General features: G+C 36.9%; 1 protein-coding gene across 1 annotated transcript in view; it reads left to right on the forward strand.

The window, feature by feature from the left end:
- The window catches only part of POLN (DNA polymerase nu), a 103,984-nt gene extending 92,471 nt beyond the window's left edge, over positions 1–11,513 (forward strand). Inside the window, exons 24-25 of the mRNA XM_019473678.1 lie at positions 8,467–8,528; positions 11,445–11,513. Of these exons, the coding sequence (XP_019329223.1) occupies positions 8,467–8,528; positions 11,445–11,513 (131 nt within the window). The remainder of the gene's footprint in view (positions 1–8,466; positions 8,529–11,444) is intronic.
- Positions 11,514–13,785: the final 2,272 nt, after the last annotated feature.

Here is a 13,785-nt window from a genome sequence, read left to right on the forward strand (position 1 = left end):
GTTAGTAAAAGTTCCTGCCTACATTTTTATCCTCTCATCTGGCTTACTTCCAGACATTATTTCCTAAGCCAGAGTTTGTCTCAGCATCTGGTACAAATTTAGCTAGCAAACGAGGGCACATAGGAGGCTGTCGGGTCTCTTCTCCAGTAAGTAGTGGATTTATTCCTGTAGGCACCAAACATTTATTCACAACCTTTGGTCTGGTTTGAAGCTCAACAATACCTTTGGCTAAAACAATTAACATAATGTCACAAATATTTTAAATGAACCAATACAAGAATATCTTCCATTATAACCTAAGCATCTAAGAAAAAATTAATTTCACCTTCCTGTGTTGCGTTCATTTAAACAGTACAATTTTCTTTATTAGTCTAATTTCATCACTGATCCCTCTTGTGAGTATTAGTTCATAATGAGAACATTAAACCTCCATCTAATCAAATCAAAGAACCAGGGAAATATTTAAGTTCAAAATATTAGGGGCATTGTAATGAATTAGGTTAATATATTAACATTTGACCTCTAAATACAGGAGTTTAAATCTGGTTTAAATTAAAAAAACACCATACAATTTATCAGAGATTGCAGTATCTACTCAGAAAAGACCAGTGTCTAAAAGTGCCGTAGTTTCAGAGTTAGAAAGTATAGTATATTGAATGAGATCTGTAAGGCAGCATAGAAGGATTTTTATTATCTTATTTTACATCAATTTGCATTAAGTATAAAACTAATATTTTACCCAAAAGATAAAAATTATTCATGGTTGCTTATACATACAGAAAATCACAGATTCTGCCCTCATCGGATCAAATTCTGATCTCTGTTACTAGTATTAATTTGTAGTAAATTCAGCAAAATCAATACCTTTCCAGCATAATGGAAAAAACCTCTAGCCATTGTATGAATAATAATAGTAAAGTATCCTGCTATATAAGCATGATGACTAAAGGCTTTTTTCTGAAAACACAAAAAGAGTCCAGTTCAAATGCTCAAGATGTGTCTGCTCTACACACCACTAGTTCGCATATCTCCACGTCTAGCTGCAGTGTGCAGAACAAACATACCTGTAAATTCCTTGTTCTGCTTCAAAGCTATCACCATGTAATTGAAATTGCTAAAATGACCTTTAGGAAATGGACCTGTGCAGTCTAGAAGTCTGAGATACCTTGGAAATTGTCACTGCACTTAACATAAGCTGCCAAGCTGGAGTGCTCAAGATGGAAGTTTGTTTCATTCTTCTGATTGAAGACTGATTTTTAGATTTGTCTCTACTTTTCCCTAAGAGGCAAAGAAAAAAAGAAAATTCTGCAAGACAGTCACTTTCAGGTATACTCACTTACCTCAGAACAGAAGAGGAGTGAAAAAATGTCTTTTCCTTGACACTAAAGACCAACCTAAGACATTCGTTTCCTTCTTCATTTCTTCATTCATTCATTTCCTTCCCCTTTATTCATCACTGGTGAGACCACACCTGAAGTACTGCATCCAGTTCTGGGCTCCCCAGTACGAGAGAGATGTGGACATACTGGAGAGAGTCCAACGAAGGGCCACAAAGATGATGAAGGGACTGGAGCATTTCTCCTATGAGGAAAGGCTGAGAGAGCTGGGACTGTTCAGCCTGGAGAAGAGAAGGCTCAGGAGGATCCTACTAATGTATATACATACCTGAAGGGAGGGAGCATAAAGGACGGAGCCAGGCTCTTTCCAGTGGTGCCCAGTGACAGGACCAGAGGCAATGGGCACAAACTGAAACACAGGAGGTTCCCTCTGAACATCAGGAAACACTTTTTTACTGTGAGTGTGACCGAGCACTGGCACAGGTTGCCCAGAGAGGCTGTGGAGTCTCCGTCCTTGGAGATACTCAAAAGCTGTCTGGACACAGTCCTGGGCAACTGGTTCTAAACAGCCCTGTTTGAGCAGCGGGGTTGGACCAGATGACCTCCAGAGGTCCCTTCCAACCTCAACCATTCTGTGATTCTGTGTTTTGCGAATAGTTCTGCTACTGGTAAACGAACTAATCCAAGTTGGCTTAAAAGTGACTGAAGCTGGCTCTTCCTTCAGTGTCGTTAACGAGGTTTTTCCTTGATCTGACTAGGCAGAGAAAGGGTGCATCTGCATCAGCATGTAACTTCCAGTCAGGGGTATGATGATGAAGCAGATCTCCCTATTGTCCCCAGTCTATGGTGTGAACAGTTTTGGTTCACATCACGGAGCAGTCTGAGAGCAGTTGACCTAGATTCCTTTCAGATGAAACTAGATAGGAAGACTCTTTTCTCCTAATCTCTTCCAAGTATTTCAGGAGCTGCTAACTGAGGTAACAAATTAGGTATGTGAGTTTTAAACCAAAGGAGGAGTGTCAGTAGGATGTGTACTCCTAATTCACTTTAGTGCTTTGGAAGTCCAAATACGGTTTTCATACCTTTACCCAAAGTTTTCTCTCTTTTTTAAAGTCCTTACTCTTCTTACTTTTATTTGCCGATATTCTTTAGCTGTCAGCTTTGTCTTTACATATCTAATGAGCTTTTGTCCATTCAGAAACTTTAAATTACAGAATCTGCTGTCTTGCAGATTCCAGCCTGCAGCTTAGTGATCCAGAGAGAAATCTCAGCTGTACAGTCACAAAGCTCAGTAAAGGGAAAGACGTGGACTTAAAGCTAAAAAGCAGTGCTTGATGGCTTTAATAGGCTACAGTTCAGTGCTGTGTTAGTCTCCTGCATTTAGTGTGATCCAAGAAGCACTGGCCTACTATTCAGTGTGTTTGCATTCTGATTCCAGTCATGCTTCTGATCTACTTTTTTCAGGAAAGCAACAGCAAATATATGTGTCTCAGTTTTCTTATTTGCAGAATGGATATGAAATCTTAAAATACTTTTAAGATTTATAAATTAGAGAACATAAAGGTAAATAGTATTATTTCAATTAGATCATAGTGCAGAACATAAGCCTTCTCAGCAGCCTTTCCTTTATGGAAGCATTTCTTTTGTATTGTTTTATAACATTAAAATGTCTATTTGCTTCTAAGACTTCTGAGTGAAGGCTGAGAATTGCCACAAGGCAATCATAATGCTGGTGCTTTCTCTATTCCTGCTTAGGACTTCATAGGCCACACTAAGAATTTTCAGTACTTTTCAGTATACAGAAATCCAATTTATAGTGCACCTAATAATCTGTGCCCAACAGATGATTTTGAATCTTTTGAATGTGATAAACAAGAGGCAAACAATAAGATGTTCTTTTTTTTCTAATATATACTTCCTCACAAAATACCGCATGTAACTTAAGTTAGGTGTTTTCTGTATTGTGGAAGAATACCTTCTTCATACAGAATCCATCACCCACAGTTTTATAGTATGCATACGGTTCACTCTGAATGAACAAGGCAAAACATGATTTATTTATAACAAGGCTTTGAGTGTCCAAGCTTTGACATACTTTGAAATACAATAAAGCATGTACTACTCTGAATTGTGTAATTTTCAACAAAGATTCGGTGTATTATTTGCCTCAATTCTCTGTTTAGGGCAAAAAAAAAGACGGCAAAGGATCTTTTAAAAAATCCTCATTTTCTATTGGAGGGTGCCTGGAATGATCAAATCAAAACATTTGGCAGAAATTGGTTTGGTTTTGGCAGAAGACTGTCAGCTTTACCGTCAATAATCTGCCTGGTTTTTAGCCAGCTTGCCGGTCTGGCTTCCTCACATCCTGAGCTCTCCAGCAGCCCAGGAAGCAGAAAGGAAGATGATATTTTGGGAATGCCAAAAACTGGGTTCTTGGATCTGAGAGGGCTCAGCATCTCTGCGTTCTGAAGTCTGTGTAATCAGGTAGACAGACTGTCCCCAAGTCAAACTGTGAGTCTGTCTAGGGACTCTGGAAGAGCATTCAGGAATTGCAGAACCCAATTTTTCATTTTGTGGAGACTATTTCTGAGACTACCTCTCCATGCTCTGTTTGAAATGCCTCTTTACCCTTTGATTATTCTGAATACATTACTACTAAAGGTGGGAACACCCTTTGGGGTGAAGAAATGCAGAATAATTTTTTTTTACAGCACAGGTATACCCATATATACAACTGTAAGATCTGGCTTCTGATGTGTATTCCATATATACCTGGTGGATTTGAAAGGTGAACTTTGCCACTAGTGATTACTGTGGATTGTTCCTTGTCACTATGCTTGCTTAATTGCATCCATTAGTGAGAAGCATAATTAAATGAAAGACACTTGCTACTTGAAATAACAGATTTTTGTAGAAATATGTGTATTCCAGTACTTTGTGTTGGACCGTTCAATATCACAGTGCATTAGGGCAATTTTTAAAGGTGGTTTTTTTAGAACTCAATTATAATCATACATTACTGGTAGAATTAAAGAAGTTAATTTCTGCATCTGTTCTTATATTTGTTACATGTAAAACATACAGTTTTAAACAATTTTTCTGATATTTTGCCAGGTATAAAATATTTCAGCTGAAATACTTACTTTAAATGTAAGAACACCAAAAGGACCAGCCTAAGAAAAAAAAGTCAGAATAAACTAAGCCTATTTATTTTGATATTAAGATCAATTAAGATTATTACTACCTAAAGAACAATATCTTAGATTTTTTTAAAATCTGTCAATACAAATTTTTGGCTCATGTACAAATTCCATGAAATTTCATTTTATTCTGCTACAATTTCCCACTTAATGGCTACTAAGGCAGCTGCATAAAAAAGTGCACATGTTCAAAAGGGAACTCAAGTAACAGAAGAACAAAAGAATGAACTGGTCATCACAAGGTAGTGACGTTTTCTGGTCTGAGCTGCCTTTTTCTAACTTGGAAAACACTGATGCATAAACTAAAGATGCTTCCAGAAAGCTTTCAATTTGTAAAAATCCCTATTCCATAGATCATATGTCTGGCCAGCTTTGACATGTTTCTGGAATCATAATTTCATAGGTGAATGAGCTTGAAAAATGTCTTCAGTTCGATAGGGACAAATAAGCTTTTGTTCCACAGCAGGCATGCATGTCTTTTCTTTGCTCCTATTCACAATAAGCGTATTTATTCTGGCCAGTATCAAGAAAATCTAATATATGTTAGAATATATGTTAAAATTTCAGTTCCTCTATGATCTCGTCACTTCGCTGTCATCATTTTTTTTTAATACATAATATTTTAACATGACATACTTAGCACTTGCAAAACATTCCAGGATGAGCATAATCAACAAATCCCGTAATTGCTGACTATGGGTTTTGAGAGATAAGTTGCAAAGGTTGGGAGAACAGCATTTTACAGATGCCATTGCAGTATATGGCTGGCTGCAAAGGAACATTTTAAAATTAATAATTTATGTGCCCTAGATATACTAGATTCTGAACAGAAATAATCATTACCCCAAAAGCCTCCAATCTAAATCTTAGAAAAGAAACAGAAGATTAAGAGTTGTAGAGACAGATCTATTTAAACATTGTGGTCACTTTTGTTAGTGACCACGCTCCATATGAGTTAAAGAAAATACAGTTTTGTATACCTGGATTGTTTATTTTGAGCCTTGAGAAAGAGGAGAGTTTTCAAGGAGATTTGAGAGAGTAGCGGGAGAATCAGGTATTAGAGACATTAGACTAAAGGGGACCTCTCCTGTGATTGCATACCACCATTCTGTATGGTCTCTTTTATAAATGATCATCTCCATATGAAAAATTACTCCCACTGGGAGACTGTTCCAGAGTTTCATCTCTCCAAAATCTAGAACTTTAAATTTCCAGCCTAAATGTATTCCAGCCAGTTTACCTATTTATTTTTGTGCAAAGATTGTCATTTAGTTTAAATGCTTCCTTCTTCACTGTTTACTGTCTTAGCAGACTACTGAACAGGAATGGTAATCCAGCTACTTTTTCTTGATATTTCTGTTACCATTATATATTTATTATTTCATTCAAAATCTGTTGTAAAGTAGATGTAGGCAAATCTTTTGGATACTTTCAAAGGTATAATTTCAAATGGCTGAAATGCAGGCAAACCAACTTCAGATTGCTTGAAATGAATGGTTTTACTACGCCACCCACTAAACTCTGGGAAGAGACGGAGAAGTCAGTGTGACATGAGAAAGAGAACAGGGAGCCGAACTGACAGAAAAACAACATTGAAGAAAATGGAGCAAACCCATGGAGAGGTTTTTAATGGGTTGTCAAAGTGAATGAGGAACCATTAGGTTTGTTCACTGATGTGGCCACTTTAATCTGTGCTTTCTAAAATTAAGAGCAGTTAAGGATGCAGCAGAATTCTGATCGTGCCAGATGCCTTAAAGCAAAAACTGTATGAACCAACAGAGAAAGGTGTTGCAGTCATCGCTGCCATCATGAATCCCCTTTTGGGGATAGCAGTTATATGGGAGAGAACTAGTCAAATTCAGAGATCTGGAGAACTAGGGGAAAACTGGTCTAACTCAGTGCATACGCAGACAGCACCCTTTATCATACCACTCACATCTTTCAACTCATGAATCGATGCTGCTGACTCATGCTCCCTCTTTTGTTGTCCACTGGAGCTCTTTTTGTCAAAAAGACCTATTCCTCCCGTTCCCCCGATGCTCTATTGCTGCTTATTTGTCTAACAGCTCAAAAAATGTTAAGTTGCACAGAGTTGAGTGTGCCCTTGGATTGTTCTTAAGTGCTTTGGTGGAACATGCTGAGTGATTCTGCATGAGAAGTGCAGAATCCAGATGTTATGCTCTCACAAAAGCTGTGTGCAGTCGTAACCTGGTAGGGAGCTTACTGATGGAAAAAATGTTTACCCAGGGACTGACTGGCAATCCACTTAGCCTTCTGAAGGCATGCCACCTGGTCGGAGAGCCCCGACATCTGCTGCATTGCTGACCTCCCCGAGCTGGCAGCTTGTTCAAATTCAGAGTGGACTTCTTAAGATGGAGGCAGTCCAATGCTTCTCTATTAATAGTCATGTTGACTTGGACTAGATTTTAAATGGCTAATTATTTAGGCCAGCACTTCCCCTTTCGCAATCTGTGGTTGTCATGTTTGTTTCTGCTCTCCAAAAATGATTCTACATCCTATACTGGACCATAAACTACCTCAAATCTAACATGAAGCAAATATATAGGTGTAGCTGTACATGGATGTGTCAACAAATGTCTGTTTCCTCAGCCTTGGCACTTCAGCCACTGATCTTTTGAGTTACTGCATAATTCGGACTTCATGGAAAATCTTATGACAGTTCATTAGCACGCAAGTCTGAGCGAGCCTGCATAGTCTGAGCACTCCACTTCTGTTCAGGCAGAAGCTAGTTATCCTCATCATTATTGTCAAGCCAGCCTCAGTGTCACAGATGTGACACAAAACATTACATACTACTCTTCATTGCTGGCACCATTGGAAAAGGTTTCGGCAGCAGCCAGAGCAACAACCATACACAGCTTCTTAGAGTTCTTGTCGCGCCTTTGCATCTAACATCAGCTGCAAAAGAACCATGATGTGCATCAAGGGATAACTTCAAAGAAAGCTTCTAAGTAATCATGTGGTTTTTGGTCTAGCAGTTATCACCACGTATTGCATACCCTGATATTTCTCAATTCTGTAAGGAAGGCACGTGATGACATATATTATTTAGTCAGCCATCCTGTCAGAGCAATGAAGGTTGCTCAATAACTTTTGTTCTAGGGCTGCCTGGTATTCCTATTTCATTTTCACTAGCCAAAAGTTACTTCTTTTTTGAAAGCTGTTTATCCATTGAATCTCTCTTTGATTTTTATTAGAACCATATTGCGTTGCAGCAGCAATCTTTGTCAAGCAAAACACTAATTGGCATGACCAAAGATGACAAATCTGGTCCCAAATGATTGATTTGGAATAATTATAGATGCATTTTCACAGTAATAGTGAGCATAGTGTTATGACATGATGAGTTGTTAAGTTACATAAATCATACTGAAGTTTAATTGTTTAGATTCTTGATAGCTTCACTATCCCACAGGGAAGATTTTTTGTAAAATTTGGCCCTGGTATTTTTACTCTGAAGAATAAGATATTTTAGACAGTTCAGACTTCTAGTATTTTTTTTTTTTTTTTTTAATTGAGTTTTATGGCTGCACAGAAAAATTAAAATATATAAAATGTTACCAAACATATAATTAAGAGTACTGAACTTGAAAGCTAATACAGCACTCAGACATGCTGTACCTCTATATAAAATATACTAGTGCTGTACTTCTGTATTTATGGGCTATATAAGTTAAATAATTCTCCAAATTTCACCCTAAAATTCAATTTAAAATAAGGAATTGAACCTTCCACAAGAGATAAAATTTAACTTTAAAAAAAATCTGAAAAAATTGTAAATGGTTAAATTTGTTTTATGTAGAAATGCAGGTACTATATAACAGAATATAAAGCATGTGATTTTTTTTTTCTATATAATAATTCTAACATGGAAAACAAAGCTGTAGGTTTTCAAATTTACCTTTCAGCACTGGTAAAAAGAACAATGGAGTCCCTGCAGCAAACTACAGCCTTGGAAGTGCCACTAAAGGTAGAGACAATTCTGAATTTCCATTACCATCCCAGGCATGCTTAGCTTTGTATGTTATCGTCATCGTCTTAAGAATCTAGAGACAACTATTTTGCCTTTCACTTCAATAGTTTCAGTTTCATATTTGCAGGTAATTGCTTTTTTAAATTACTATAAAAATTCTAAAGGAAAATAACTGAAAGAAACTCAACCTCCTTTTTGGACAGTATGATTGTCATCTATTCTTTGTCTTAGCAATGCAGTATGGTAATTTCAAAATCGATTTCATTCATTGCCATGAAATTTCTGTTGGGTGTGGTAGAGTGAGAAATATGTGCCTTTAATAGGCTTTCTAAGTGTGCCAGGCATTCATTACTGCTGAAAAATTATTGCAAAAGATCTTTCTTCAGTAATTTTCACTTAGAATATTGGTCTTTTTAACATTTCCGTGTGGGGGCCTAACATATAAAGCAGACAAAATCATTGGTCATTGTTTAAAGTATAGGACACCATCTACCAGAACATCATCTGTAAAAACTGAGTAGATAGCTACACAGCTATTGTATCTATCTATGTATGGGACCTAATTGTAATTATTTTATAAAAGAATTATATTTTTCTCTCTGCAAGACTGATACCCTTCACCCTAGCCTACTGCTCAGCTTTTGTTGCTTAATAAAGGACTATAGCTCCTGGGAATCCCTAAATGAATTAAGTGAGCAACAGTCCGAGGGTTTCCAGTTTCCTGAGAAATGGAGTACTTGGTGTTGCCAGGTCACTCATTCAGCAGTATTACTAAATAAGATTTGGGGACAGAAAAAAGTTTATTCTATTTATTTCAGAAATGGTTACAACATACAGACTTGCACTAATGGAAACGGTTGAAAAACTACTAGATCAGTTCTAGCTTGTATTTCTTCCTCCAGATCTATATCTATTTCAGCATCTCAGCCACTTTGTGAGGCTTTCTCTGGAGGTCTTGCAGTTCCATATTTCTGGGTCCTTATGGAGCCCATCTTTCCCACAAAAGCTGAGAGGAGAGAATGAAGGGTATCTGAGATCTAAATTATTCTTTCTCCTTCCCACGCTGGAACCCCCCCTCGCTATTCACTTAACCCTTGTAAGAACTTGCACTCCTGTTTACCAGATTTGGTCAAGTGAGACCTTTTGGCCATACTGGGATTATACATTTCTTGCAGTGACACTCCCAAGCTTTATAAACTGCATTTCTATAGGTTGCTTACATTGTACACCTGTGCTTGCGTAGCGTCTTTTGTTACAAATTCCTTGAAAAAAAAGCAAGACTGTTTTTCAAGGTATACTACATCTAAATATTTTTAGTGACAGTATTAGACACCTGGCACTCATGCTGCTGTAAGGTACATTAAAATAATCAAATATGGTATTACTGATGGTATATAAAGTGAATAACAACACTATAGTCCTTCCTTGATAGTTTTAGGAGACTCTTTTTGGCGACTTTGTCATAACCAACATCGTTCATACTTTGCCTGAGGAAGTCACTGCCATGAAATAAAATATGAGCAATTTAATAGGTTTCTAAGAAAGACAAATGTTTACATGGGTAATGAGAGCGTTCATAGTTACATGGGCAGAATATAATTTTAGTGTTATATATTTCAGACTAACCACTAACTGGCAGAAGGTTTTAATGTCCTATGGACAAAATGGGACACACCGTCTTAGAACACAGTTTGTTTCACCTCCGTCTAAGGTGTCTACTGTCACACACTGACAAATTCATCTCAATGCATTAGCAAATGGATTCAATATGTCATTCCTATGAGAACAGCAATTCTCTGTTAAATGACAACTACATTTTAATAGGTGAAAAGAAACACATTCTTGGACAATAGGCAGTTGTCTGGGGTTTTCAAAGATTAGGACTTTTTAATAGGCAGTAGAAGTATTTTGAGATACATATTTTATTACCTCTGTTTTGGTCTCCTTTTCTTGAGCAAATTACTGTAGGAGTCATCACATACTTTTACTCCTACTGCACATGAGACTACATGCATCATGAAGATACTTCATCTTCCTCTGAAGCATCACAAATGGATCGATGGCAGGGTCCAGATAGAAAACATAAAGTACCGACAGCTTGATCTCAGAGAAGAAATTGAGAGTGATCCTTTAGAAAAAATCTGTATTTTTGTTCTTGTTGTTTACGCTTCTATACAGTAAGAATATGTCTTTTAGGATTAGAGATGTTGAAGATGAAAAGATTTTTGTGAAATGCTCCTGCTCTCCTTCAGCACACTTGCTTCAACTAAATACATATTATGTGCTCTGTTAATATGAATATTATTTTTTAATATGGAGGAAAAATGTCACTAAAGTAGAGCACACATATAGTCTTAATGGGGAGAGATTTCTTTTTCTTCTTTGAGGAAAAGGATGCTTTATCTTTGAAGTAGCTTCTTTTCCAAAATATAATCCTTGCTAATGAGGCAGCTTTCATGTCAGAAAATCTACTGTGTAACAGAGCACCAGTAACTGCAAAACAAACTGAAATAAAACCAAAGCAACAACAAAAATACCCTAGAACTGGAAAAGTGGATGGTAAAAAAAGCCCTAGTATCTTTATGCATTACTGACAAACTTGCTGATTATAAACACTCTGATTATGTAGCTCTTTTGAAAAGCGTAATAAGATTAATTTTGGTTTAGCATATTCCTTGCAATTCAGTAACATGTATTTGCAATTTCAAAACTGAAGGTTAGTCTTAACTGTTAAGGTATTTTAATCAAAATTGTAGTGAAAATTAAGTATTAATAGATATGAAGAACATTTCATATTGGATAGGCACGTAATCTAGAGCAGTATCAACATCCAAAAGGAAAAGCAAAAATAGTAATCTTGCTATATGTGATGTGTGTGTTTGTTTAAATTTTCTTTAATTTTTTTCCTGACAGGTTCCCTTGAAAGTGATTCTTACCACTGGGAAATCATGGGGGTGTATGACAGAATTGCAGGAGATGTAAAGCAGTCATCGGGGATGTTATTCAGTACCCATACACCTCATTGGCCTATGCTGATTCCTCGCTGAATCACTAGGCAACAGCGCTGCTGGATCTTTCATAAGCACCTAATACTCTGCATGTGAATTTTTTTACTTCATTTTGTCTGTAGCCCTAGGCAACAGCAGTGAGATAAAACTGGTTTTTACCAGTTCATTGTGTTTCCTTTAGCCAAGGTAACCAGCAGGGAGCTGCTTTTGTTCAGAGCTAAATTACTACATGTAAGAAATGAAGCAAGACAATATTAACCCTTTGGGAACATGACAAATATATTTGAGTTAGATGGTTGTTTAGACTTCAATGTTAAATATTTTGTGAAGTGCTTGTGTAAAAATACTTCTAATCTGGCATTAGAAAGACACTATTTGAACTGTATCAGCAAGTGCTTAACTGTTGTGTTCAGCTTATTTTATAATTTGTGAGTAGAAGGCAGCTGCTTGGTTTGCATCACGTATTAAATGTCATGTTCCACAGACTTAGAAAAAGAGTGCTTTGGAAATGAAGAGTCTCCACCTTAATTTATATTTAGAATTTTGGAGCACAACAGGTAAACAAAACTGGATGCCTAAATGCATTAAAAATAACTACATTGTTGTCAATTAATTTCAAACTCAGTTTGTACACTGTAGCCTTAGCATACTTCAGAGGAAGTATTATAGTTTTGCCTAATCTATTATTTTTATTATTGATGCAATGCTAAATATTGTTTAGATAAATTTTAGGATTCAGCCTTATACTTTTTAGGATTCAGGCTTCTACTTTAATGTTTGGATTTGTTATTGATATTTTGTTTTTCTGTAGAGTTTATTCTTTAAATGAGTTTGTTTCATAACATTACTGGTTGCCAAGGTCTGCCTCCGTGCTTGTGGAATATGAAACTGTCCTCAAAGTATACTAATTATTTAGAAGTTGAAGTCAAGCACGAAACTTTTAAGAGGTGTTCAGTATCTTTCAGCATTAGACCTCAAATGATCAAAGTCATATAATTTAAATTTTAAAAGTGTATAGTTACAGAGATTTTGCAGCAGTTTTAATTTGTATCATTAAACAATTTTGCATTGCACTTAAAGGCATTAAACTATTAAACATTGTTTTATTATGTTGCATATTAATCATACGTAACCTGTCAGCTGAAGTGAGTCAGTCGTTTCTAAAAATTGATTATTATAGCTATAAAATTAGCAGTGGTCATGTAAGCAAAGTCAGAACCTTCTATGTATTAATTGGGGGTCAGCTCTTTGGCTGGAGGAGAGTCCAGCCTGCATGGCTGTGACACCGCACCAGGGCGTGCGAGCAGAGGGTCTGATTCCACCTTTCCAACAGAGAAGAGGTTGCATGAAGTTTCTTCTGCTTTTTGCCATTTTCAACCTTTCTGTGTTTGCAATGGCATTGAGTAAGTATGAAATGTTCTGCTCTTTCATCTGATTCACTCTTCTTGAAGACCTACTGTTTTCAGGAGGCCTGTGCTAATTAAGCCTTGCTTCTCAAAGGCTACATTTCTAACCTTACTACTATATGAAAGAAGTCAACATTTTTTGTACGTTTCCCAGATTATTTCCACCTTGTGTATGTTTCTTAGGATGCATACTTTTAAACTAGGTAGATAGTGTATTTTTTCAAGTCCTGAACAATACTAGGCATACCCTTCAGCCTAACAAAAAACAAATGCACACTTAAGAATATAAAGAACCTTGATCCTGTCCTGTGAATTGGCATCTGTTCAAATATGAAGCTACAGAAATGCAGAGGTTACCATACAGAACAAATTTTCAAACACGGCCCTTCACAGAAGACTGTCAGTCACAGTTCCCCAGACGCATGCACTGTGTATAGGTTGTCATACAGTGGGCAGAGTTAATACTTTGTTCTCCTTGTGTCCCAGAGAGGGACTGTGAGCTCCTCTGGGTTTTACCCCTTCTGCTTTTACAACTTTTCTTCCTGGTTTTAAATTTCCAAAGAGTAAGCTAAAAAAAGGAAGAGAACCAAGCAATAAGGGCACCGCTTTATCACACGTGTCCGAGGGCTCATTCTGCATACACTGGTGTGAGGGCAAAAGGCAAACTGGCATAAATTTGGAGGATTGTTGATGACCAAGATCTCAAGACTTGGTGCAGTTTGTGTCCCCACAACTTGCAGGATGCATACCATGAACTTTATCTTTCCAGTGCTCCAGGTTCTCCAGTAAAGAAACTGTGTTTTCTTCTAATTGCAGCCTGTGAGTGAATTAGCATATATA

This window comes from Aptenodytes forsteri, unplaced genomic scaffold, assembly GCF_000699145.1.
Source record: "Aptenodytes forsteri isolate BGI_AS27 unplaced genomic scaffold, ASM69914v1 Scaffold88, whole genome shotgun sequence".
Classification (NCBI taxonomy): Eukaryota; Metazoa; Chordata; class Aves; order Sphenisciformes; family Spheniscidae; genus Aptenodytes; species Aptenodytes forsteri.